This window comes from Poromitra crassiceps (genome assembly GCF_964638095.1).
Source record: "Poromitra crassiceps genome assembly, chromosome: 28".
Classification (NCBI taxonomy): domain Eukaryota; kingdom Metazoa; phylum Chordata; class Actinopteri; order Beryciformes; family Melamphaidae; genus Poromitra; species Poromitra crassiceps.
Genome location: NC_139651.1, coordinates 5177524 through 5205040, shown reverse-complemented (window position 1 = coordinate 5205040; position 27517 = coordinate 5177524). Strand labels below are relative to the sequence as shown.

Sequence of the window (27517 nt, the reverse complement as noted above, 5' to 3'; positions counted from 1 at the left end):
CCCAGAGCCATTTGCTCTGTCGCGGGAGCTGACATTGGCTCCGAACAGGAGTCAATCCGCGCTCACAACTGAGCCCCTCTGTCCCTGTCTGTCTGTCTGTCTGTCTGTATAGTTTCTCCACCCGATTAGCAGCCAGGAAAGCAGCCCCTGACGCCAAACCATTCAGCAATCCGGGTTGGCTCTTCCCTGCTGTGGCGCTGAGAGCCGACAGCAGCACACAAACGCAGCACTCCGAAAATATAATGGTTGCGTGAGGCTGTGTGCAGTGTGGGGAGGAGTTTACGGGGGGAGGGGGGGAGGGGGGTGGTGCACGCAGGGCATCACACAACAACTACGTCACTACATCAGAAAATATTATCTTCAGACTCAGTGAATGTGCTTGAAATGCTGCATTTCACAAAAGGCGGATTATCTCAGCTAATAATTTGAAAAGCCTGAAAACGCTGAAAACAACCTATCTTCTCCGGCTCATAACTAAAGAACGGAAAATGGTATCAATAAACTTTTTTTTGCTGATGATACAATAGAGCCAGCTCGTTCTTGTGCGTGTTCGGTGTTTACATAGTAATATCACACAATATTCTGTGGGCCTCGAGAAATCACTGAAAACGCTCTGAAAACTCTGGCACTGGGAGCATCCGTTCTCCAAAAGTGGCTGGCACTCAATGAGTTAATTTGATCTGTACTCACTGCAGGTCGTGCTGTTCTGTTCACCAAGTATTGTGACTCTGAAAAACCATTCACACCATCCTGGAATACTAAACTCTAAGCCCCCGTTCACACAGGACGCCGAAGCAACGCTCAACCTGAGCTCTACCTACGCTGAACCCACAAGTTTCATTTAGGCGTCCTTGGTAACAGGCGAGGCCGTTCACACCACCCGCGCCCGCGTGTCACGCCGAAGCCTCGCCGGAGCCACGCTCAAGCGATCGTTCAGGATTCACGCCTATTTTCCAAGCGTGACGCGTGAAGCCAGGCATGAAGTCAATGGGAAGTTGTGGGCGGGTTCAAGGCGCGAGAGTAGGCGCCGAGAGGAAAAGAGAAGGCTTCTCGTGTGAACGGTTAGGCGTACGTTCAGCTTGTGTCTGCTTCAAGCTTCAGTTCTGCTTACGTCCGGCGTCTTGCTACTAGGGATGGGCATTTCTAGCAAAAACACTATTCGAAATTCGCTGGCCAAATTCGAATTTAATTCGAAATTCGAAAATAAAAATAAAAATAAAAATGTAAAAATTTTTTTTTTTTTTTTTTTTGTGAGTGAAATGTTGCATTGTCTCCCCTGATTCTAAGTCTACGGCTTTATTAATTAATATAAAAAGCTTCTGCTGTGGATTTTTAGCTCAAACAAGCATTGCACCACTGAAGTAAAGAACATGTTACATGACATTGACATTTTCGAAAATAAAAAACAGTTTTGACAATCATGAGTGGTTCATTAAATATTTAGTAGGCTCAGGTCTGAGTGCCAAAGGGGTGCCAAAGTCACCCCCTCTCCCTCTTCATGGGATTTCATCCGCCATTCATTTTTCCATAAACCTTGCTTAAAATGCTTATAAAAATTGTTTTACTTGCTCAAACCAAGCGATTTGACTATACTTAGAATCAGGGGAGACAATGCAACATTTCACTCAAATTTTTTTTTTTTTTTTTTTTTTTTCGAATTTCGAATTTCAATAATAAAAGTCGACCTTGATAATAACAACGATTATTCGAAAATTCGAAATTCGATGCCCATCCCTACTTGCTACTGCTACGTAGAGTGCGGCTCGGGCTGCATACTTCTGTCCGAGCCCGAGAGAGTGTTAGCGGAGCCCGGACCTCTGACCCAACATCATTTCTCTATTTTTTTTTTTGTCCGAGTCCGATGCAGTTAATGTGCGCTGAAGCACCGAGTGTGTTCCCCTGTCACGCTGTTGCGTCAGTTACCATGACAGCTCGCCTGTTTACCTGACGACACGCATGTGTGAAGAACAACAGCAGGATAGTAAAACAACAGCATTAAAGGTGCACCCGGCACCAATTAACTCACCTGCAAGATACCGTGCGTTTCAACAACCTGGTAATGGGGAAACGGGGTCCACAATACACGCCATATTCACCGTCGTCCAAATCATGTTGCTTTTGGCACGAGAGGTGATAAGACCTGCTGCGAGCTGCTTTTGACGCGTGAAGCCCGGAGAGAAACGTGGAGCTGTTTTGTGTTTCTGTTGACATATATATTTACGACGCTGCCAGTGTTGCGTGCGTGTGTACGCTATAGTTGTTAATAGGTTGTTTTTTAGAGTGTAGTCGTGTGTTATGTGCTGTGTATTTTATGGTTGTTGTTCGCTATGGACTACAGATGGAAATGAGCCTGTGGCTAAATCTTTTTGCTCTCGTTTGGAGAATAATAACTAATGTATTTCGCACATTGTCCCTTTGTAAATAAACTCAATAATAAACCCAAACTCAAATAACAGGCGACAGGATAGAAATGGACAGTGATTAACGTGTCTGTACCCAAGGCGGGGCCGGCAGATCCTATCAGTAGTCTGTCCCCACCGCCCGGCTTTATTACTTGAATATGAAATGTCACCGCGCTCCTTAATAAAAAATGTACTTTGAGATGAAAAAGAGAGCCGTCTGCGGCATCGACGGCAGAGCCGGATTATGTTGTTTCCCCCACTGTGACCGAGAGTTATTGAGACGCTGTGTTTTTGCTTTTTGCACCGCGGAAACATTATTATCGGAGAAGTGCTATCAAAATGGAATTGATTTGTCTCCGGGTGCCTTCCTCTGTCCACCCACCATGGATTAATTTATTGGACAGACGGGGCGGCATTTGAAGATTTGTTTGGAGAGAATTGTGCGACTGGGGGACTGGGGAGTGGGGGGGAGGCAGTGTGCTGCTTGAAATTTATCTTCCTTGATGGGTAAAACATAACTCATACATCATGTAGTGGCTGTGTCAGGCCAGTAGATTGCATTTTCAACACTGCAAAGTTCAAGTAGCAGATGGAGAAATGAGTGTTTACACTTTATGGGAAAATGTCTTGTATTGCACTGTACTCATCTCCTCCTTTCTCCATCCCGCTCCCTCCACTCTCTCTGTCTCTCTCTCCTCTCCTCTCTCCCTCAGGTATGACTATACCAGAAGAAGACACCGAGGCAGGTCAGACCAGCAAATACTGCCTAGTGGCCATCGGAAGACTGCAGGTGTGTGCTTGTGCGTGTGTGTGGGTGTGTGTGTGTGTGTGTGCGTGTGCGCGTGTGTCCCAGTGCTGCTAAGACAGGTGACAAAATCAATTGAACCACCTCGATGCCCCTCGAGAAATGAGAAAACACTTCTCTGTGTGTGTCTGAGTTTGTGTGTCTGTGTGTCACGTTGTGTTGTCACACTCCTGTCCCCCAGTGCTATAAAAGGTGACAAAATCAATTGAACCACCTTGATGAGAAAAACGTGTGTGTGTGTGTGAGTGTGTGACGTGTGTGTGTGTGTGTGTGTGTGTTTGTTTGTTAGTTTGTGTGTGTGCGCCTGACCAGAGATGAGCAGGGAAGATGGTTGGTTCAGGATTACAGGATCAGTGCAGTGGAGCAGACGTAGGGGGACAGGCCTTCCTTCCTTCCCTCGTCTCCTCCTCATATCTCCTCCCATCTCATTGCCACGCTCCTCGCGGTGCGCCTCACTTCCTGCCCCCCCCCCCCCCCCCCCCCCTCCTCTAACGTTAACAGCGTATATGTCTGCCCAGACGGTGGTGTCAGGCCACTCTGAGTGTTACTGCTCTCGGTAATCTAACTCATCTACAACCTGTCCTCACAGGCAATATTGGCTGGCTTTGATCCGGGCTGAGGTGGTGATGCTGCCATGCAGGAACCTAGGCCTGCGACAATAACTGCATTCGCAATAGGGTTTGACTGATGAGATTTTGAAGCACCACAGCGAATATGAAAGTTTTGTGATTCGTGCGCACTATTCCCCCAGAAATGTTTCTGTCCATGTGGAGAAGCTTCCTAAACAACATTTAGATTATGGGACACTGAAATATCCAGGATATTACAACTATTCATAATAATAACTAGAAATATTGTGCGCGCGCTTCATGCAGCTCGCGTGTAGCTCGCAATTGTGAGCCGTGCGCCGCAGTGAGACGATAATGTGTCAATGTAATCAAGATGTCAAAATGCTGCATTGAAAGCAGTTCAGTTTGTGGTTGCCCCAAATACAACCAGTCTAGTACAAACAAATGGACAATCCAGGCACTCTGAATATATATAAAATAAAATCACAGTGAGGAAGGAAATCTTTAAAACGGCCTGTATTGTAGTGGCTAAATCATTAAAAAAAGCCAACATGTTTTGGACCACTGTCGTCTTCATCCTCTGAGCCCTGAATAAGACCTACAGTGGTCCAAAAGCATGTTGGGCTGTTTGTTTCTTTTTACGATTTAGCCACTACAATAAAGACTTTTTAAATATTTCCTTCCTCGCGGTTAGATTTTTATATATTTGGAGTGCCTGGATTGTCCTCTTGTTTGTAACACTCTTTTTTGCCTTGTTTTCAAAGAGCATTTCCTTTGTTTCTAACAACCAGTGTGGTATTGACCAATCCTCTACTAAATCGGAACCAAACAAACATGATCATATTCATCATATCACAGGTCAGATGACACTGACTGGGCCAGTAAGAGACTTTTAGTAAAAATACCAGCATCGATTTACAACCAATCAATCTAACACTAATTACTACCATACATTGGTATTTGAGCATTACCACAACAACAGCTGTTTTCCTTCTGGTTTGATCCTTTGTTTTTCATGGGTAAATGTTCCCACACGCTGAGCCATACCACGTCCATGTAAATATTAATTAATCATACGTGTTGTTTTGCTCTCCATTTTTACTACCTGCCACAATCCACTGAGCCTCCTTTACAACTTTACAGGCAGCATGATCAGCTGTAAGCGCTCTGTTGCACTACACACGCACAACAGCTTTTGGAAAGATGTACTGTATTAGCAGTGCAAGTATGCAACTCATTCACATTTCATGTCTACTAATAATTTAGCAGTGACTAATGTTCGTCTCCAAGTGTCTTTTTTTGGTCTGCGCTTTGCTGGAGGCGGAGCAGATGCTCCGAGTTGATTTGAACAACACAAGTCAAACTTGTTAGTGTCTATTTTTGCATACATCTGTTTTGTATGATACTCGAGCAGTAGGAATGTCTTGCATTAGAAGCTTGTTTTGATCAGAGCCTTCTTCCTGCATGGTATGTACGTGCTCACGTGTTCAGACTCCAGATGCAAATGAATTGCAGCAGGGACATGGTGCCTCTGTGGCCTCCTTTGTCTCAGATAAGAAGTACAACAATTTCATCTTCATATATTCATATTTGCCTGACTCCTCACTAGGGGTGTGCCACCTTAGGCACCTCACGATTCGATTCGATTACGATTAAGGGTGCTACGATTCGATTATTAAACGATTATTACGATTATTACGATTAATCACGATTTTCGATGCATCTTTTTCACCAAACAGGATTTTTTTTAAGCAAGGTATATTTGTCAGTATCCATTACCGTAATTAAAGTAAACAAACAAATGTACCTCCATTATCTTCAGTTGCGACTGAAGTCCACGCATCACATGTTACAGCCACCCTGCATGCTTTCTTCAGTGATTCCAGTTTCCAGTACTTCGGTTTTGGTCTCGTTTTACAGTTAAGGAACTGCTTTCCGGGCGAAATACCGTATTTTTTGCAAATAAAGCAACAAAAAAAATGCAAAAAAAAAAAAATTCAATTTTTTGCAAATCGATAATCGAACATTGTGAATCGATTTTAATCGTCACGTGACTCATCGGGTGCATCTAAAAAATGATTAATCGGCACACCCCTACTCCTCACCTATTTCTCTCAATTTTGCCTCTCTCATCCATCTATCGTTCCTCATTGAATTAGCTGTTGTTTAATATGCTTCTGCCTCCCCCCTCAGGTGACCAGTTCTCCGGTCTCGATGGATCTGAACGGCCTGTCGGTGCCCACGGAGTTCCTGTCGCGTCACAACTCTGACGGTGTCATCACCTTCGTCGACCCCCGCTGCATCAACGTCATCGGTTATCAGCCTCAGGTGAGCCGAGGAGAATATAGGTGACTTCCTTTGCGCCTTGGAACGTAATGAAAATGCATAATGGGCCGGATAGGAGTGTTATCATGTATATTTCCATATCGTGTATAATGAAATCGTTTTCGCTTTCGACATATTTATATCTGAGCTGGGATCGATGACCTTTAGGGAGCTTTTGATTAATTTTCATGCCCACACTTACATTTTAATATAGAGATATATTAAATGTAGCCTTTCCCGTTTTGAGTTAATCAGCGATCAGACAAAGTAGCCTCAGTACCCTTAGATTTAACTCCTAAGTCTAAGTAAGTGAAACGACCATGTTTTTATATGCCACTGATCTGGTAAATTCCAAACACATCCTTTCAAAGGAAAGCGAATGCCCGCATAGCATTCTGTGACCTCTGACCTTGTGTTAAGTTGCTGTGTATCTGTTTATGTCACGATACAATACTCTTTTGCAATAAGCCCGTCATGATCATTTGAGGAACTAAGTGTTCTTTGTTTCCCCGACTCCTCTGTTATGTTGTGACATTGACTCCTCGTGTTCTGCAGACGTCCTTCTTCCTCTCGCTTTGCACAGCGTTGGATTATCCACCGTGCGTGTGAGTTATTGCGTTGACAGCAAAGAGAAGCAGGAATGCTATGTTAGAGGCATGTGTTTAGCCTGTCAGCTTCTCACCCTCTCCACCTCTGTTCCTACCCATTCACGTCATGTGCTTATGACAAAACATATTAAGGGGGAATCGGATTGCTGTAGAAGTTTGTAATTCAGATCTCATGTCTCCCAGAGGTGGAGGGTAGCTTAAAGGGACAGCTCACCCTAAAATCCAAAAGACATATTTTTCCTCTCGCCTGTAGTGCTATTTATCCATCTATATCGTTTTGGATTAGTTGCCTGAGTTTTGGAGATATCGGCCGCAAAGATGTCTGCCTTCTCTTTAATACAATGGAACTGGATGGCACTCGGCTTGTAGTGCTCGGAGCACCAAAAAAATACATTTGAAAAACTCGGCAGCAATGTCTCTTTCCAGAAATCATGACCAGGTTATTCAATATAATGCACAGACTTTGTTGTTAGCAGTTTCATGTAAAAACTACAGTATTTTCCTATGATAGTTTAAAATAAGCCACCATTTGCTGGCCTGCATATGTAACACAGAAGCCCTTTTCTGAGGCAGGAAAACCTCTGTGTACTTGAGCACAGCTTTCAGGTACTTGTTAATATCGTAGAGAGAACTATTTTATTCTACTACTTTTATCTTATATCTGAAATTAAATGTCATGATACATTAAAGTTATGAGAACACCTGCAGTTAACACCTGCAATAACCTGTCACCTTTACGAAAAAGGTTCTGATTTAATAGTCTTTTAATCAATGTCTCACCCTCGTTGACCTCTCCTCCTCCCACGATATTTTGACCACTTGAGGAATGATTCATTTGATTGTGGAGAAAGAAGAAAAAAAGCCCTGAGGAGGAATATCACTGTTAACTCAATACATAAGTTTGAATCCGATGTCTCCAATGTGCCAAACAGATGGTTGCTGCCTTGTTTTGCAATCAGATTCATAGCACGCGTTGTATCGTTGATTTATGACTTGGATCAATTGAACAGTCGTGTTTTTACTGCCTTGTCCTGTAGGACTTGCTGGGGAAGGACATCCTGGAGTTCTGCCATCCTGAAGACCAGAGTCACCTGAGAGAAAGTTTCCAACAGGTACGATAGGAGTCTGGACTGAGGCTTCATTTAGGCAGCTTTTAAAGGCTCTATTCCTTTATTCCACTGAGAGGAGCCGCAGAGGAGGAGTTGATGCGGCTAAAACTGGAGAAGAGAAAGGTGGAAGAAGGGAACGCTAAGGGGGGAATAGATGAGAAACGTTGTAGACAAATAGAAGTGACAGGTTAAGTACATAATACACTATATTTCTGTAGCACAATTTACAAAGTGCTTTAACACTGAACTGAAAAAAAAAATCATTACTTTATTACAGTACTGCATAAATACAAGGATAAGAATAAAAACAAGTTTTAAGAATGAATTTAAAAGATTATACTGATTCGGATAGCCCAATTACCTAGTACAGTAAATTGTCTCATAGCTAACGGTGCTATAAAAGCCATTCGTAAAGTTTTAAACCGCTTATAATCCAAATGGGGAAGCAATGAAACATGATGATTCTGTATGTTTGTACCAGTTAAGATTTTAGCCTCTTTTTTTTTTGGTACAAGCTGGAGAGGTAAATAACAGTAGACTTTTGGTTGATGGAAAAGGAGTGAAGATTGAGCTCAGCTCGGCCAGATTTCAAACCTCTCGGTCTTGTTAAGTTCAGCAGCTGGACTGGAGCCCAGGCTGCAATGAGGATGGTTTCGGGGGGTGGGGGGGGTGAATGTGTCCTAGGCACAGATAGCAAAGGTATTTATTTATCCTCCATGGTTGAGTAGACGTAGCTGTCACGCTCAACAGCCTGATGGTTGAGTAGACGTAGCTGTCACGCTCAGCAGCCTGATGGTTGAGTAGACGTAGCTGTCACGCTCAGCGGCCTGATGGTTGAGTAGACGTAGCTGTCACGCTCAGCAGCCTGATGGTGAAGCTCGCAGAGGGAGAAAGTTCACCACCATCAGGAATGTTTTTCCACCCTCCGACATACTGTATCGTGTTGCTGAGCTTTGACTATCTCTCTGGCTCTCAGCCAGTTCATACACACACACGCATGAAAACACACATACACGCACAATCCATCAACACCGTTATTATTCGAGCCTTTTCCACAAGTGGCTCGTATCTGTCACGCACGTACACCCATTTGGCTTGACTAGCTTGGCTGACTGACTGGCCGATGTTCTGACTGGGTTCACTGATTGGGCCGTCTGTAGATGTGCACAGATCTAGCCATCAGTCAACACTAGAGGGTCTAGTATGCTACTGTACTGTACACACACACACATGGATCTGACTGCTCTGACAAGTGTGTCATCTTGAATTCTCTTCAATTCTGTCAATCATTGTGCAACACTCACAGCTTAATTGAGTGATTAAAATATATGTGTGTATATATATGTATATATATAATAATAATATAATAATAACTTTATTTATAGAGCACCTTTCACAGACCGAAATCACAAAGTGCTTTACAAAGCAAAAGAAAATACAATATTAGAATCGAGAATAAAAATAGAGGTCACTGAACATAGTGTTCAGGACAGTAAACAATACTGCATATATACTACACAATACAAATGGACCACGTTGTTAAAGATACATCATTCAATAAAACATCAACAATCAACAATCAATTGATGCACACATATATGTGTGTGTGTATATATATATATATGTGTATATATATATATATATACACACACACACACACACACACATATATGTACAGTATATACAGTGTGTATATATATATATATATACCGTAAATTCCGGACTATAAGCCGCGGCTTTTTTCCCGTTTTTTGGCCCCTGCGGCTTATATAACGGTGCGTCTTATCTATGGATTTTTTCAGAAAAAAAAAAAAAATCTCTCTTTTTTAGCACTCTTTCTAACTATAAATCCACTTCTGTTTTAATTTCCTCTCTTGCCCTCTTTTCACCACACCGCGGACACTGTGTGCACTGTAAAAATAAACAACGGTGGTGTTGTGTTATGTTGTTTTGTTGAAATGTTACGGTAATACGGTAAATGGGAGCTTCCTCAAACAGCCATCTCTTTCCCGACAATCCCCTCTGTGCGTGACCACTTACATATGGTAATTACGGTAAGCAAACGGCCACAAGCCCATCAACTCCCTCCCCCGACTACCAGGAGAAAATCACAAACTTCGGCGAATTCACACAAAGGAAGATCAAGGAATATTCCATCGAACCGGAGCAGATCATAAATATGGATGAAGTGCCTTTGACGTTCGACCTGCCACTCACTCGGACTGTTAACAAGAAGCGCCCTGGAGGATTCTTTCACCAAAAAAAAGCTTTGCTCGTTCTCGACAGCATGAGAACGAGCAGTAGATGATCATGAGGTGGTTTTTCAGACGTGTCGATATAGCAGTTTATCGCAAAAGTGTAATGGAAACACATTTTTCGCATTTGCACGTCATGTGACCCATATTATCCCTTGGAAAAGGAGCGGAAAATAAGTTTGGTAAGTAAGGTTCGATAGCCGTGTCAAAACCTCCGCAGCAAGTGGAAAACTTTGAAGCAACGCTACCTAGCAGAAAGACGAGTGTTGTGCAAAAGCGTAGCCGGGCAAATTAGATAATGTTTAATGGCAGAAATCGGTCCATGGTGACAGCAGGCTGCCTGTGTGCGCGCATTTGGCACAGCGGCGAGATGAGAGGATGAAAAGCACACACTGGTGCGGTGGTGCTGTCTGAAGTGAATACAGTGACTGTGAGTAGGCTAATACATTGCACACGTTTCAGGTGCAATTATAGAACCAAATCAGCCTTTTCCCCCCTCCATCTCTAAATCGGACCAGTTGTAGGCTATTAGGCTACCTTTTTTCCTCTGCCTGTCGCGCTGACTGCATTCACGCAGCCAGCAACATTTTGCGACTCATTTTCTTTTGAATTGATAATCAGGCTCGTTTATATGCATTGTAACTTCATGTTGGGATTTCCATTGACCATTGGTTGGATTTGAGCATGCAGGGGACGGGATATGGGGCAGATCCCCGTGCGTAATCACTGTGGCAGCTGCTGCAACGGGGAATCACTCAAACGCAACTTCAATGGAAACGCCTACAAGTCGCAATTGTACATTGTCGAAGTTGTAGAAATATCGCAATTCTTTTGCGAAAAACTGTAATGGAAACACAGCTATAGATGAAGAGGAGTTCGTTGGTTTTGAGTGACAATGAAGGAGAGAGGAGAGTGGTTGACGAAGCCACCCTGAACCTGTTCGTTTCCGACACTGAAGATGAGGACTTTGGTGGTTTCAGTACGCAGGAAGAAGAGGAAGACGAGGATTAGTGACTTGACTTCTCTGGTTACAGGTTTGCTGCACATATAGCCTATTGTTGTGTGATTTTGTCTGGGGATTAGTGACCTGACTTTTGTTTTGTTTTGTTGAAATGTTAATAAATGGGAGCTTCCCCAAACAGCCATCGCTTTCCCGACATTCCTCTCTGTGCACGAACCCTTTCATATGGTAATTAAACATCAAAACACCCGCGGCTTATAGACCGGTGCGGCTTATAGAAGAAAAAAATAGTCAATTTTGGTCCCGCGGCTTATACACCGGTGCGTCTTATAGTCCGGAATTTACGGTATATATATATATATATATATATATATACTGTATATATATATATATATATATATATATAGGTTTTGTGTCTCACAGTCCTCCATGGCTAATCCATTTAGCGTGTTCACAGGCATTTAATAATACCCAGCAGCACTTGGATGGCTTGCGCAAGCCCCCCCCCCCCCCCCCCCCACAGCAAATTACGAAAGATAAGCAGTTTGTAACAGTTGTTTTGAAATGTACTATATAAATAAAGTTATTATTATTATTATTATTATTATTCTAGACCGTGGGAGGGGGATGGGTCAGTGACTAAATTAGTGCCCAAATCCGCCCAACAACCAAAACAGAAACCCACAATCTGAACACTAAGCACTACTCCACAATTTATTGGTCAAATGTATAAAAGAAACACTCAGTCCAAATCAAGGGGGAAGTGGGGGGGTTGAGATGGGTCCATCAGTGATTAAATTGGCACGCCCAAATCCGCCCAACAACCAAAACAGAAACCCACAGTGTGTGACCACTAAGCACTACTCTACAATTCATTGGTCAGATGTATAAAAGAAACACTGTCCAAATCAAAAACATGTCCTCATCTCTTCACTGAAGCATGAAGTAATCTTTGCCCTGTGTGAACCTGTATTGTGACCACCAGTAGCCATTGCCCTTCAGCTATGGTTGCCTGTAATTGACACAAACAATGATGTGCCATTTTCACATTAGAGCAAGCTAGCCTAATTAGAGAAACATCTTGTGAAGAGGGTTTATGGATTAAAGCTAATCTCACCACCACCTGGCTAAGTAATGGTTACCAGCCGCAACAGCTGGGCTGGTATTGTTTTCACCGTGTGTGTGCAAGTGTGTGTTTGTGTGTCAACAAACTGTTGAGGTCTGTTGAGGCTTTTAATCCACAACCTACATGAATGTGGCTTGTGTAAAGTTATTTTTTTAATACTAGGCTCGCCTGCCGCGCGGCCTCGCCCGCCCTGCAGCTCGACCTACCCTGCGCCCTGCAGCTTCGCATCACTTATGACATCACTGATGATGTCATAATGCCGATAAGGTCATAATGCCTATGACATCGTCAGTGATGTCACAATGCCAATTGCTCAAGTGACATCTTTGATGACATCACATCCAGGACTTTATGACATCACTGATGACATCATCAGTGGGACAAAAATTTAAACAAACAGAGAAGCATTGCCCACATGCTCCCTTTTATATAGATAGATAGATAGTAGGGCTGTGGCGATTCACTTATCTCCCGATTCGATACTTTCACGATTCTTGGGTGCCGATTCGATTTATATTGCGATTCTTAAGTATTGCGATTCTACGATTATTGCGATTCGATATTATGATTTATTGCGATTTTTGTTTATTTTTTTCTTTCCTTTTTTCAGTTTGTTTGCTTTTTTACACTAGATTAGAACATGGGAAAAGTTGAATCATACACTAGAGACTGTATATTATATATCATGAGTAGGGCTGGGCGATATAGTTAAAAACAGGGGCGGACTGGGATCATAATTCAGGCCGGGCATTAGATACCAAGCAGGCCAGGCCGATATGGGCCAACACGCGTGAAATTTGGGCCGTTTGAAGCCAGATTTGGGCCGTTTGAAGTCCAATTTTACAATGAGATGCACCCACTTTAACCCTGAAGTGTAATTATTACTTCAGACTAACTAATAAAGTAATAAAACCACTAGTAAACCAGTAGGCGGCGCCTGGCCTGCTGTTCAGTGAGTGGCCTGACTGCACCGGGGCACGGTGGCTCAGTGGTAGAGCTGTCGCCTCGCAGTCAGAAGGTCCTGAGTTCGATTCTCGCCTGGGACACTGCGGGCGCTGTGGTTGTGTTCCCCCCATATCTTCAGTGCCTACTGCCCAGGTGGGGTATCTCGTCGTAAGGACCCTTCTGTCTGTGTGGAGTTTGCATGTTCTCCCCGTGCTCCCCCAGGGGGGTTCCTCCGTATATAACCCCCCCCCCCCCCCATTAAAAACATGCAGAAGATCAGATCGTCATCGTCATCCGACCAGTGACGACAACATCCGAAGTCGGTCCCCGGGCGCTGTACGAGAAAGCGACCACTGCTCCTGGCCTGCCTCCCGGAGGAAAGGACAAAGCCAGGATGGGTTAAATGCAGAGGACAAATTTCACCGGCCACCGTCAGCATGTGTGTGTTTGTGGCCCTCCGTGCATGTGTTGATGTGTAACCGTGTGACAATAAAGACGGGCTTGTCCGTCTGAAATCGTGTTTAAAAGCACCCAATTTTTTTTTTTTTTTTTTTTTTTTTTTTTAATTTGCGATTATCGATTCTGGAATAAAAGATCGATCCAAAAAATCGTGACATTAAAAATCGCGATACTTAGGTGAATCGATTTTTTCCCCCACCCCTAATAGATAGATAGATAGATATTTTTTCCGTGAAATAAGCGTGTGACCTGTTTTGACCCCGCCCCTCAAAGCATCTGAATCGAGAATCGTTAAGAACAGGAATCGATAAGCAGAAAAAACAGATGCTGTATATCATGGTCATTTTTGTGCTACGGAGCAAAGAAAAACCTTACTCAGTCCATCTGTTCTCATACGTATTCAGGCACAAGTGGCTTTCAGTGAGTGACCTGCAGACAGACAGGGCTGCTCTGCTCCTCTTGTCATGTTTATGGGTGTTTTTGTTGATCCTTCTTCATGCCATCGATTACAGCAGTGCACTCCCTTAGCAGCACGTCACTGTCTGGGAGGAGGACACCGTCTGCCCATAAACCAACCAGCCCTCTAGCTCCTCTCTGTCCCTCTTGCGTCTTCATGTCATGTCCCTCTCTCACACTGGTCCTCCCTCTCTTCCAGTACTTGTGTTGACACGGGAAGCTGTCATTTCTGCAGGAGAAGTAATATCGGAGTAATTGGTTTGTCTGTCTGAGAGTCATCGTGTCTGGCCCTGGCCCTGGCTCCTGCTGGGACCAATAACAACCGGCCTCCCTATCTCCTCTGGTTAGAGGTCACCGCTGCCCCTCCTCCAATAGGAAGCTCTTGCTCCTCCCTGGCCAGTGTTGCATCAGAAGACGTATTTCTCTCCACCACTTTACATATTTAGCATCTGACAAATACTGGATTTTCAAGGCTGATCCCGATGTTTTTGGATTGAAGCAGCTCATAGCAAATCTTTTCTGCACACAATAAAAACAGAAACGGATTAAAAAAATGATAACAGGAAAATAATGTGCAGGTAGAGACAGGAAACCCTGGAAGGGCTTATTCAGGGTCTCTACCTCAGAAAATCAAAACAATGATCTGTACAATATTTAAATGGTAACTAAACCGTTTTTTTTTTTTTAGCTTTAAACCAACAGTATATGGCTGTTGAGTAGTGTTGCTGAAGGATTCTGGGCAAAATCTCCAGTGTCATGCAGAGAGAGTGCCCTCTAGGGGTTGAAACCCACTTTTGCAGTTGGGTCTGCCAAGTGCCTGATCTTCGGTTCCGCTGACATCACCAAGAACGCCCCCTTTCCCACATGGAGTCAGAGCGGGTTGATAGGCCATGTCTCCACCCCTGCCCTCTAGTTCTACCCCAAGTTGAGACGTTGATTTGCATTTTTCTTTAAATCAAGTGGAGGCAGGTCTGCCAGAATCCTGGGGGTTAGTTCCCCTTTATTACCTTTAAACTCGATTCTCATGCAAAAAATAATAATAAAAATACAAAACAAAACACTCAGTGTTTCCTTAGAATTGTATTCTTCTCAGGGGTGCAAAAGCCTCTGAAACAACATTTAGTCCACAGAGCACAAAACCCAGGATACCACTACTGCTATAAGTTATAATGGCACATTAGAGTCAAATCAATGGCTTCCATCTAACAGTGCAGCATTCATCAATTTTCCAATACATATATTACATATATATATATATTATATTCAAACACACTCCTTAATATCAGAGGTAGACGACACTGACTGGCTGATAAGTGATTTTGAATAAAAATCCAATATCGGCCCCATATACGGGTCAGAACACCTCTTTCCCTTCACTGGAGGAACCTATTCTTTTCCTCTGTCTCTCTTCACTCTCCTGCTCTCTCTGCCCTCTGCACAAACTGAAAAGTGCTTCTCCATATCTGTGTGATCGGCTGCCCAGGCTTACGGCTTCCCTCAGCAGCTCATTCCAAACTCATTTCCCATCTACTTCATATCGGGATGGAAAGTGGTGCTTTCATCATGACTCAGGCTGTGAGTGGACTGAGCGATAGGCTCCGTGCAGGAGGATCCAGAGTCCAGGTTTGATAGGCTCAATGCAGGAGTACCCAGAGTCCAGGTTTGATAGGCTCAATGCAGGAGTATCCAGAGTCCAGGTTTGATAGGCTCTGTGCAGGAGTATCCAGAGTCCAGGTTTGATAGGCTCCGTGCAGGAGTATCCAGAGTCCAGGTTTGATAGGCTCAATGCAGGAGTACCCAGAGTCCAGGTTTGATAGGCTCCGTGCAGGAGGATCCAGAGTCCAGGTTTGATAGGCTCAATGCAGGAGTATCCAGAGTCCAGGTTTGATAGGCTCCGTGCAGGAGGATCCAGAGTCCAGGTTTGATAGGCTCAATGCAGGAGTATCCAGAGTCCAGGTTTGATAGGCTCAGTGCAGGAGTACCCAGAGTCCAGGTTTGATAGGCTCAATGCAGGAGTATCCGGAGCCCAGGTTTGGTGCCAGCAGCAGCCACCAGAATACACAATGTACCTGACAGCTCAACTCCAGCACTATATACACTCGGCATTTCAAATCTCTCTGGAAAGGTCGCTCTACCCAAATGAAACTGCTTTTGTCTACGAGTTGGAATAAACTTTTTGCCAAAATGTTTCACTGCGATAATAATACGGCTAATTGAATGTAAGCATTATAGGGATATTGTCTTTGTAGTTGAATTCCCTGCCACCGTTTTCATCTCCAGAGACAGGCAGATAATTAAGACTTATTGTTTTCCGAAAGCTATTTTAATTACTTTTGTTATTCATGAGCTCCGTTTCTGTATAATGTTACTATTCCACTGAGATAGAAAACAAATGTAAGATCTTGTACAGAGGCCGTACATATTGTTTGCATAAAGCTCTGGTTTTAATTTGTTGTTTTTCAGAGGTCTTAAAGTAACATTTCCCTTGTTTTGGTGCACATAGGAATTCATGAATGGTCAACAACAACCACCACCGCATTTTAAACATTTTTAAAAACCTGGACCAAAATTGTACTTCCAATACATTTACCAATAGAGAAGTAAAATCTAGTTCATATTTTTGTTCTGTGTCACGGATTACACTTTAAGAAACCATGATGTCTGTGTGTAGTCTAATTACTAATATTGAACGATAAGAAAAAAAGGCTGCCGGCCAAAATCTGCTGTTGATTTCCAAGGTCCTGGCATGAGATTTCCTGCTGCTAAATTGTTCTACCAAGGTGAAATACCACCGTTCGCCTCCCTGTACTCCCGTCTCTCTTTCTCTGACCACCCCATGTTCCTCTGGTTCCCCTCCCTCGCTCCTGTGCAGGTGGTGAAGTTGAAGGGCCAGGTGTTGTCGGTGATGTATCGTTTCCGTATGAAGAACAGGGAGTGGATGTTGATCCGAACCAGCAGCTTCACCTTCCAGAACCCCTACTCCGACGAGATCGAGTACATCATCTGCACCAACACCAACGTCAAGTAGGTTCTACTACGCCTCCATATTCAAGCTGGAGTTTGACCACGTTTTAAAGGCTATTTCCTATCATCAGTCTGTCCCAGAGTCTATTAGTGGTCAGATGCAGTACTGCAGGATACCAGCAGCATACACACATCAACCCCCCTCCTCCCTTTGCTGTGCGCTGAAGATCAACACACCACTGCATTACCTAGTAGGGCATAATATTTACACTATCCAACGCTTTTAATGGGAGCCGTGCCTGAGCTCTGTCTACCTTGGATAATATTTACCTACTTTTATTGATTTGCGTTTTGTTAACAAGGTGTTAAGTGAAAGGTGTGGAGTCTTAGTCCCTGGTATACATTTAGCTGCTCTGCTCTGCTCAGCTCAGCTGCTTGGTGTTTGTCTCCTCGGTCCCTGTAGCGCCTCACGCCTGTTGGACGTGGGACCTCAGCCACAGTTTTGCAGTACAGCCTTTAGATCTCCCTGCTGTGAGGCTGCACCGCCACCTCGATTAAGATCCAATGAAACTTTAATGAGCGAGTTAAAAATGTAAATTGGGTTTGCTGCAGTATATTGGAATAAATATGATATTAAACCCAACACAACAGAGACGACCAGGAACAGAATATAAACGTAGGAATGAGAAGAGTGAGTCGCTGCATTATGAGAGTGTGTAAAATAACAGCAAGTTGAATATACGTACGCGAATGAATGAGGATATACTGTATGTGGCCATTTCAAATATACAGTGAAAATTCAACTATGAAATGAGGAAGAATTATCAAAAATATTGAGAGATATGCAAAGTACACAAATGAGGAAGAATAAATAAATGTGAATTTACAGCTCATAATTTGCCTCATCCTCCACATGGCAGAATGATCTCCTACTGCTTCAACGAGAAGAAGGAACTCACTCAACCCTGTCTGCCTGAGCTCCAGCACACTCATGGCATAGTGAAATCATCCAAAGATGTTTCTGCGTCTGTGTGTCGGTCCAGTTTAAATTTGTTGTCAGAACTTTTAAACCCAGTTTCTGTGTGTCTGTATGTCAGTCCTCATCTTGAATTTTAGAATTCGCTTGGACGACTGTTGACACCGTGGCAATACATTGGCTTCCCGCATGCCCGGTGGCAGGGAAAGGTGTTTGGCAGTAGGGGGCAGTGGTGTCACTGTTGATTTTGACACTGTGCCCAGCACACTAAGGGAAGGGACTTGGGCGTACAGTCCAGTGACTGACTGGGGCACTGCCCCTTATCTCAGCGCTGATCAGTCCAGAGGCTTGCTGCTGACTCACTGCTTTCCCTTAGGTCTACATGGGCCATGAGTGTTCTGCTCAGAGTTCCTCTCTCTCTCTCTCTCTCTCTCTCTCTCTCTCTCTCTCTCTCTCTCTCTCTCTCTCTCTCTCTCCCTCTCTCTCTCTCTCTCTCTGTCTCTCTCTCTCTCTCTCTCCACCCATGCTGTGTTTTTATATGAGTGGAAAGCAACGTTCAGAGATGTCTCTTTTTCCCCTCTCCATTTCCTCCCAGCCATCATCATGAGTTAAGGAGACTCTAGCATACCATCGCTGCGAGCAGAACATATTAGCAACGTAAACACCCCTAGGCCTGGGCTTCCCTGCTTATAGCGGATGTTCGTGCGTGTGTCTGTGAGTGTGTGTGTGTGTGTGTGTGTGTGTGTGTGTGCGTGCGCGTGTGTGTGTGTGTGTGTGTGTGTGTGTTGGGGGTGGGGTTGCGTGCATGAATCAGTGCCAGAGTTCTCTCTGGCTGAGGTGCGAGCCAGAGGCCGCAGTATTAGCAGAATACGTGTTAGATTTATGAGACCGCAGTAAAAAAAAAAAAAATGTTGAATCCCATACATCAGAGCACTAACAGACTTTATGAAGCTTATGACTTTGTTCAGTTCCTTCCTCACAGCACGAGGAATACCTGCATATTGCTGCGTGTGTGTGTGTATATGTTTGTGTGCATAATATACATGTGCACACATGAATATGTATAATATGTTATCCTCTGGTAAACACAGACACTAACCGTTCAATGTGTACATTGACCGACTGCAGGGTGAATGTGTGCATTGACCCACTGTGTGGCTGATGTGTGCGTTAATCGCTTCATGTGGAAAATGCTAATGTCATTGGCGTGAGACTCCATGCAACCTTAGCTTGGTTTCCATACACGTTTTGTGTGTGTGTGTGTGTGTGTGTGTGTGTGTGTGTGTGTGTGAGAATTATGATGTATTGAACTAGACAGTCTGAATGGAAATGGCAAAGCTTTATTGCATTTCCTCAATATCACTATCTTTATCACATCAATAAGGAAATGCTGCGGTAGACAGTGGCCGAGATGCATTTTGTCAATTAAATAACAATGTAGGATTAGAATGATCAGCACGATGAATGGTTCACTCTGATTTTTTGACAGCAGTGCAAAAGGGCTTTGGACTTTTGTGAAACTAGAAATCTTGCGCACTATGCACGCTCGATTCTTTCGATGCCCTGCAGCTCGCCCGCTGCACGGGCTCGCATACGCAGCTCGGCCGCTGCGTGGTCTCGCCTGCTCTATTGGCATGCGCAGCGCACAATCGCCCAACTTTGCATCACTGATGATGACATCGCTCACTCACTGATGACATGATTCACAAGACGTGACTCTGGAGGGACCGTCACTGATGACATCATCCAATGTGGGACAAACATTTAAACGGAGACACAGAGTCCACTTCCTCCCTTTTATATATGAGGATGATGATGATAAATAAAATATCTCTCCACCACAACCTCCTCCACAAATATTATACGTGTTGTTTATAACGTATACATCTCCATTGTGGTTGTATGACCGTTAGTTGGTACATTAGAATATCATCAATCAAGTATATTTCTTTGTTTTCATGAAAAATACCAAACAAAATAATTGTCCTAAACTACTCAGTTCTTGAAAGACTTTTCCGTGTTCACATGAATGTGTTTCATGACGTTCTGAGGAAACCAATTTATTTCACACACTTAATTTGGATTTTTGTTGTTGCAACATTTCAAAAGTTTGTGTAAAATTAGCTTGACAGTTGGATGGAAATAGGCAGTGATTGATGGAAATAGGGACTGATTGCTTATCAGGCAACACCCTCCGCAGCGCTTTGTTCTTTTTTCCTCCAAAATGAAATGAGTTTTGGATGTGGAGTGTTTACTGTTTGCTGGTACACCACCAGAGAGCCTTATTAACAGGTTATTGGCCAGATGGATTTGTGGTTCCTTTTGAGTTGTCGGCCTGACTGTGAGAAGAACCACGTGAACTTTCCTCCTACACATGGTTGGGAAAATGCTTATCACAGTGGCACGAGGTTCTCACAGTCAAGACATGCACAAACAGAGTGTGAGAAACAGCAACAATAATGGTGGACGTCATTCCAACAGCCTGCCAGCGGTCGGTAGCTCCTCGGAGTTGTCATCAGAGAAGATTGTCACGATTCGAATGGGAGGCGTTGATTTAATTTCTTATGCACTTCTCCTCCCGAGTGGTAGCAGTCTGTTTGTTCTGGGCTTCCCGACTGCCCTGAAATAGCAGGCGTTTTTCCATTGGCTTCCCCCCACATAGATCGGATTCTATTTATTGTACATTGTCGGATGCTGGCAGAGGTGTGGTTGTGCGAGTCCAGGGGCTCTTGGTTACCTGCTGGTAGGCTTCCTCAACCCCCCCCCCCCCCCCCTACCCACCCTGTTGTCATGACAACAAATTGGAATGTAATCCATCCCTGTTGCCGGTACAATTGTTACTGTGACTACTTATGAAAGTATTGTCAGTGCAAATTTCTATGAAGGCACATTTGTGCTCCTCTGTTCTACCTCTTAGTTAAAAAATCGAGCCGGTAGCCAAATGGGACGATTTCCCCCCCCGAATACATCAAGCCAATTTTATCAGTCCAACACAGCCAGTTGGCTAGCTGTTGATTTGATAAGTTGGAGTCATGTCGCGCGTGTGTGTGTGTGTGTGTGTGTGTGTGTGTGTGTGTGTGTGTCTGTGTGTGTGTGTGTGTGTGTCTGTCGTCCGGTGCCGTTTCCATATCTCTGTGTGGCGCCTGACCGCAGGCCGCCAAAACCACCATCTGCAGCAGCGAAGCGAAGCAAAGCTCTGGGCTCTTTTTCTCTGCTGTGTTGAAGGAGAGGCTGGAGGGATGAGTAGAAGATGATGCCACACGGAGCCAAACAGGCTGTAAATCACTGTTGTGCCCACATGCTCTGCTGCACTCAATACGTTCTGTTCTGTCCAATCACAGATCTGTGTGCTGCACTCAATACGTTCTGTTCTGTCCAATCACAGATCTGTGTGCTGCACTCAATACGTTCTGTCCAATCACAGATCTGTGTGCTGCACTCAATACGTTCTGTCCAATCACATCGCATCTGTGTGCTGCACTCAATACGTTCTGTCCAATCACAGATCTGTGTGCTGCACTCAATTTCTGTCCAATCACAGATCTGTGTGCTGCACTCAATACGTTCTGTTCTGTCCAATCACAGATCTGTGTGCTGCACTCAATACGTTCTGTCCAATCACAGATCTGTGTGCTGCACTCAATACGTTCTGTTCTGTCCAATCACATATCTGTGTGCTGCACTCAATACGTTCTGTCCAATCACATCACATCTGTGCATCATGTTGTGTATATTTTTTCTTAACTCAAGTTCTATTTTACATTTGTTCTATTTGTGTTTTTGTATTTCTAGTTATTTATAATGATTTGATTCCCGGTGAAGTTTACTGGTTCATTGCATTGATGTCATTTTGGACAAGTTGTAAAATATCCTGCCTACATTCCATATCTCAAGTCATGTCAAGTCCTATCTTTGTCAATTGTTTGATATTTGAGGGATCATTCCCAAAAATATTGTGTAATATAATGTGTATGAATATCGGCCGATATATCAATATCGGATTTTCTTTACTCCCTAATATCGGTATCGGCCTAAAAAAAAATCCAGTATCGGCCGGGCTCTAGCAGTAATGTACACACTCCAGCAGTGGCACATCATATGGGCCGTGGAGGCCCGAATGGAATGAATAGAATGCAGATAGCACTTAGCTGTTAGCCGAGGGTGCTGGAGCAGAAATAACAAATTACCAAATACAACATTGCATTTGCATCGGCCTGAGCCCCATCACAGCAGACACGGAGAGGATGGAGAGAAAAAAAGGGGGGGCTTCATTTTCACAATACATTTTCCTCGTGGTCATGTGATGTGATACAGCGAGTGCATGAGAACGCTGCGGTGCAGAGTTGTGTTGTTTTGGAGAACTTGGAGCTGGCAGTGGACCCAGCTTCCCACAGAATCCACACTGGCATGGCTGTGTGGTCGGGTCTCAACACTCCACGCCAGCAGCGCTCCAGGTGTATGTAGCCTGTGTGTTTTGTGTATGAGCGCTAGGGGTTTGACAAATATGCCTCTGATATTTTTGGAGTGAAATAGTTTTCATGCCACAAAATTAAAATATTCACAGTTTCCTCCGGAATTGTATATTTTGTTCTTGGCAGGCTGGAAATACCTCAGAAACAACATCTAGACCCTGGGACAGTACAACTCTTTATTGAAACTTAGTAGGATGATGATGATGATACATACATTTATGTATACTTGTGTGGAATTTGTCTTTCCATAACAATGCACACTGGCATTTTTGGATTGAAATAGTTTTCATGCCACAAAATTAAAATATTCACAGTTTCCTCCGGAATTGTATATTTTATTCTTGGCAGGTCGAAAATGCCTCAGAAACAACATCTAGACCCTGGGACAGTAAAGCTCTTTATTGAAACTTAGTATGATGATGATGATGATTGATGATGCATACATTTATGTATACTTGTGTGGAATTGTCTTTCCATAACAATGCACACTGGCATTGCAGGTGCAGACAGAGTAAAAACTATGCCTGCTTCCTACCACTATGCAAAAGTGAAGCCAAAATATAATCTTGCTTGAGTGACATCATATGCAACCAGAGTCTGTGTTGTAGTGCTTTTAACTCTAGCAGAGACCCCCATAGCATGTCTACCAGTGTTTCCCACAGGATTTTGAGAATTTCTGGTGGGGGACCGCAGACCCCCTAGGGGGGTGCGAGGGCATGCCCCCCCGTGAGATTTTTTTTAAACATTTTAAAGTAAAATGCATGAATTTGGTGTACTTTGAGAAAGCTTAAGAGCAAAATTAAAAGGCTAGATCTATGAAGAACATGTCATCATTACTGTGCTGTGGGTTTACAATGACAAACTAAATTTCTCCCTATAGGTCAGGGATACTCAACTTGCTTTGCCACTTTCGTGAAATGATAGAAGGCGAGGGGCCAGTTAATAAACAAACAATATACATTTTTCTGTAGCGGATTGTAGGTTTTTGGGGTGTCAGCCGGAGTTTAGGCTGACAGTGTTGTGCACACCGGATAGTTAGTTAGGTTAAGTTAGTTAGGTTAAGTACATACATAAGTGCCTGGGTAGCGAGCGGATGGCGGTATTTGACAATTTAGCAGCTAAATCATAGATTATTGAAAGATATTCCATATTCCAGACTGAAATGCTATAACAGAAGTATTGGCCAGAATGACATGAACATTTATTGGACACTTATTCAGCGGATATCTTGCATGTTGCGTTCAGGTGCACTGTAAAAAAAAAAAAAAAAATTTTTTTTTTTTTTTTTTTTTTTTTTGGTCAACATCTTATTGTGGCGGTCCAAATATTATTGTGGCGGCCCGCCACAAATTCCTTTATGTATGGGAAACACTGTCTACACTAGCAGAGACCCCCATAGCATGTTTTCAGTGCCAGCAAGCAATGGGAAGCAGCCACAAGGTGCACAAAAGACAGGAAAGCACTGCAGCCGGCATAATATTTCAGGCAAAAAGAAAGAGATGCTCTTTAAGTGGTTAAGAAACTGTCTTTCTCTCGTTCTGCACTGAGCACTAGCCTCCATTTCTCTGCTCAGAAATGTCAATCACTTCAAGGTTTTCAAAACTAAGTGGCTGAATTAGCGGCTATGTACCAGTAACACATGGATTTGATGTAATTGTGGAGCATGTGTTGTTGCCAAGCTACTAATGGTCCATAACCTGAGCGAGCGAAGTGGCTGCTGGAAAGCTTTTGAGTCGATAACAACTGCTCTTGGATATCAAACAAATGAATTGCCACCACACTCAGTGTGAAGACATTTTGAGGAATTTGGTCAAGTATGTTGTCCAGATTAACCCCTTCAGGTTTAGAACTGAGTCCAGATTGCGCACCCGGGTACTGTAGCGGTAGATTCCCTGCCTACCAACACGAGGGTCACAGGTTCGCGCCCCCGTGTTACCTCCGGCTTGGTCGGGCGTCCATACAGGCACAATTGGCTGTGTCTGCGGGTGGGAAGCCGGATTGGGGGGTATGTGTCCTGGTCGGTGCCCTAGCGCCTCCTCTGGTCGGTCGGGGCGCCTGTTCGGGGCGGGAGAGAACCGGTGGGAGTAGCGTGATCCTCCCATGACGCTACGTCCTGCAGGTGAAGCTCCCCCCGCTGTCAGGGCAAAAGAAGCGGCTGGCAACTGCGCATGTGTCGGAGGAAGCATGGCGCTAGTCTCGGCTTCCCCTACATCGGCAGAGGGTGGAGCAGCGACCAGGGCAGAGAGATATGATAAGTATCAGAATAGTGTATTTAAGTGTAGGTTAAACTGAGTTTTCTTTTAAAGCACGCCTTTACTTTGAGAGAATGAATATTACTTGGAAGACAGTTACATGATGCGATTGCCCTGTACAGTATATGACGGCTTTTTTCATATAGTTGGTTCTAGGTCGGGGTAAAGTCATCCGACCACCACTAGCCCCTCTAGTGGAGTGTCTCTGAATATTTGATTAATTCTATCCTGGTTCCGCGATGCCGGTTTTAGCTGGGTCAGCTGTGTAAAGGTGACATGAGAGATGACACAATGTAGGTTAGAAGTATTAATGAGATGCCTTCAGCTTTAATTAGCCCCTGGTTAGTGTCCATTGAATGTATAGGCCTACATTCCATGTTCTAAATGGGGAAATATGTTTTAACTTAATTTTAGATTTGCAGTATATGAGTGTGTATCCTTGTGTATTAACGCAAGGAAATATCTCAAATTACATCCGTTTTATCCTAATTGGGTAGCCAGTTTTTCATAACTTTCATTTAATGCAATTCCCGTCCCTTATTGAGTATCACCTCTGGGCAGAATGATAAGAAAGAGCTTTGGAGACGCGGTGCTGCTGGCTGAGCTGTATGAGGTGCTGATGGTGTTCGTGTTGTGTTGTGTTTTGCAGGCAGCTCCAGCAGCAGCAGCAGCAGGAGTTGGAGGTTCACCAGAGAGATGGACTGACCGCGTACGATCTCTCCCAGGTAACCCGCTGCTTCAACTCCACTCACCCTAACCCTAACCCACTCACCCTAACCCTAACCCACTCACCCTAACCCTAACCCACTCACCCTAAACCTAACCCACTCACCCTAAACCTAACCCACTCACCCTAAACCGAATCTCTCGAGACAGACTTTCGACTCGCACCGAAAATCTGTCGGCAGGCTCCGTCAAAAGGGGTGCAACAGCGCTCGCACGCATGCTGCGCTTTCACCCGATCAAAATGAAGTGAACGTGACCGGTTTGTAGTCAACACTTAGCATTTTCAGCGTATAGCAAGTTGCTACTTGCTACTAGCAACGAGCTAGAGTTGTTATTGTTGTTTCATAGCGACGGACGGATTTGAGAGCTACACACAGGCAGCGGAAAAGAAATGCATTAATGGGCAGAGCCGGTCGGTTGGAGCCAATGGCAGAGCTCGCAGGGAGCGGAAAGGGATTTTCTTCCGCTGCCGACCGCGCCTCTTGAGTTCCTGTTGCACCACATTGAAACGAGGCTGCTGCCCCCAGAGGTTAGAGAGAAAAAGAAAAAAAAAATTGTTTAACTGATGGGTTCCCAGATTGCCCTAAACCTAACCCTACGATCTCTCCCAGGTAACCCTTTGCTTCAACTGTTTGTAGTTAGATTGAGTTAGATTTACTCCATCAATATGCAACTTTTACTTCCATTCCATTAGACAAGGCTCAATAAAGACGAGACATAATTAAATGTCCACTTACGTTGCAACTTAGCGCTGCGTTAATGTTCAAAGCTGACAGCTGGCTGCTAAATCAAGCACCCGTCAATGAGTTGGAAACTATCACAATTCCTGCAGATATGAAATAGCTCTCATCTGAGGCAGCGAGAGTAACTATATTTCCCTCCATTTGTCAAAGCTAATTTGAAGCAAACCTTTAGAAAATTGCATCAAATCAAATGCAAATGAGGTGTATTTGCATCAGCTGAGTTGAGGGGAACACAAAGGCTCCCTGAGTGTTAAACTCCATATTGCGAAAAATGGAAAGAGTCTTTCTGCAGACCTGAACTGAAGTGAACTGAAGTGCAATGACTTCCTGAGTGAACGAACGCAGCGACATCAGAAAACACAACGACAACTACAGAGATGGGATCACACTAGCCGCGACGCCCGCGGCATCAAAGCAATGTGGGCCAGCAGCACTGGCTTGCACCAGCTGTGCGTAAGTTCAAACTTAGCCTAGTAAAATCTCACTAAGTCGGGGTTTACACACGTCTAAAAAAAAAAGTGAAATACTTCCAATGTAGGTATAAGTTACAGCTCAACTCTTACACCTAGCCCTTACAAGGTGTGAAGTCCTCTGTAAAATAGCAGTTGGCACGGCCGGCATAGTGATTGGCAATTTGGCACCATGGTGCATCATTTTGAAAGGTGGGATAACTCGGAGGATGAGGAGGAGCGAGTTATAGTGCATATGCAATGCCTTCTCCATGATAGATGACACTCCTTTACCCATCGATACCTGATGCAGCATTTGTGTGTATATCCCTCATTTGTGTGTGTATCCCTTTAAGACCGCGAACCGCGTCGACGCGGTTCGCGGTCTTAAAGGGATACACACACAAATGCTGCATCAGGTATCAATGGGTTAAACATTCATGATGACTCTGATTTATACTGGTTTTCCACAAGCGGAGATACAGATGATTACCGACATGTTGGCAGCACACTGGCAACATGAGACAGATTGCAGCAACAACAAGTAGCGAGGATGAGACAATGGTGGTCAATTACAATGCCATGATGATGAAGAGCTATGAAGCTAACGAATAGCAATAACATTATCATTTGGTTTCGTGTTAATGAAATATGAAAGCACTAATTTGCGGCGGGCAACATGTCCCAGACCGTCAGCTCGACTGTTTTCATTCTGCGGTAATAAACACAGGTTCCACCCTGCTTTTCACTGATTGACCACAGAAAGTGAAAATGTCATTTTCTGTGACACTATTTCGGTTAGTGTGGACTTTACGGTCTATGTACCTTACGTCTCCGTGGTGCAACTAAACAAAGACACAGCTTTAGTGTCAAACTAACTATATCGTTTCAGCGTAACAGTTCGTGTAGAGTAGA

At 44.0% G+C, this 27517-nt stretch overlaps 1 protein-coding gene across 1 annotated transcript in view; it reads left to right on the top strand.

Annotated features, from left to right (window-relative positions):
• Window positions 1-27517, top strand: part of arnt2 (aryl-hydrocarbon receptor nuclear translocator 2) — a 92286-nt gene that overhangs the window by 49519 nt on the left and 15250 nt on the right. Inside the window, exons 9-13 of the mRNA XM_083662201.1 lie at window positions 3116-3192; window positions 5970-6104; window positions 7747-7821; window positions 16893-17044; window positions 25334-25409. Of these exons, the coding sequence (XP_083518327.1) occupies window positions 3116-3192; window positions 5970-6104; window positions 7747-7821; window positions 16893-17044; window positions 25334-25409 (515 nt within the window). The remainder of the gene's footprint in view (window positions 1-3115; window positions 3193-5969; window positions 6105-7746; window positions 7822-16892; window positions 17045-25333; window positions 25410-27517) is intronic.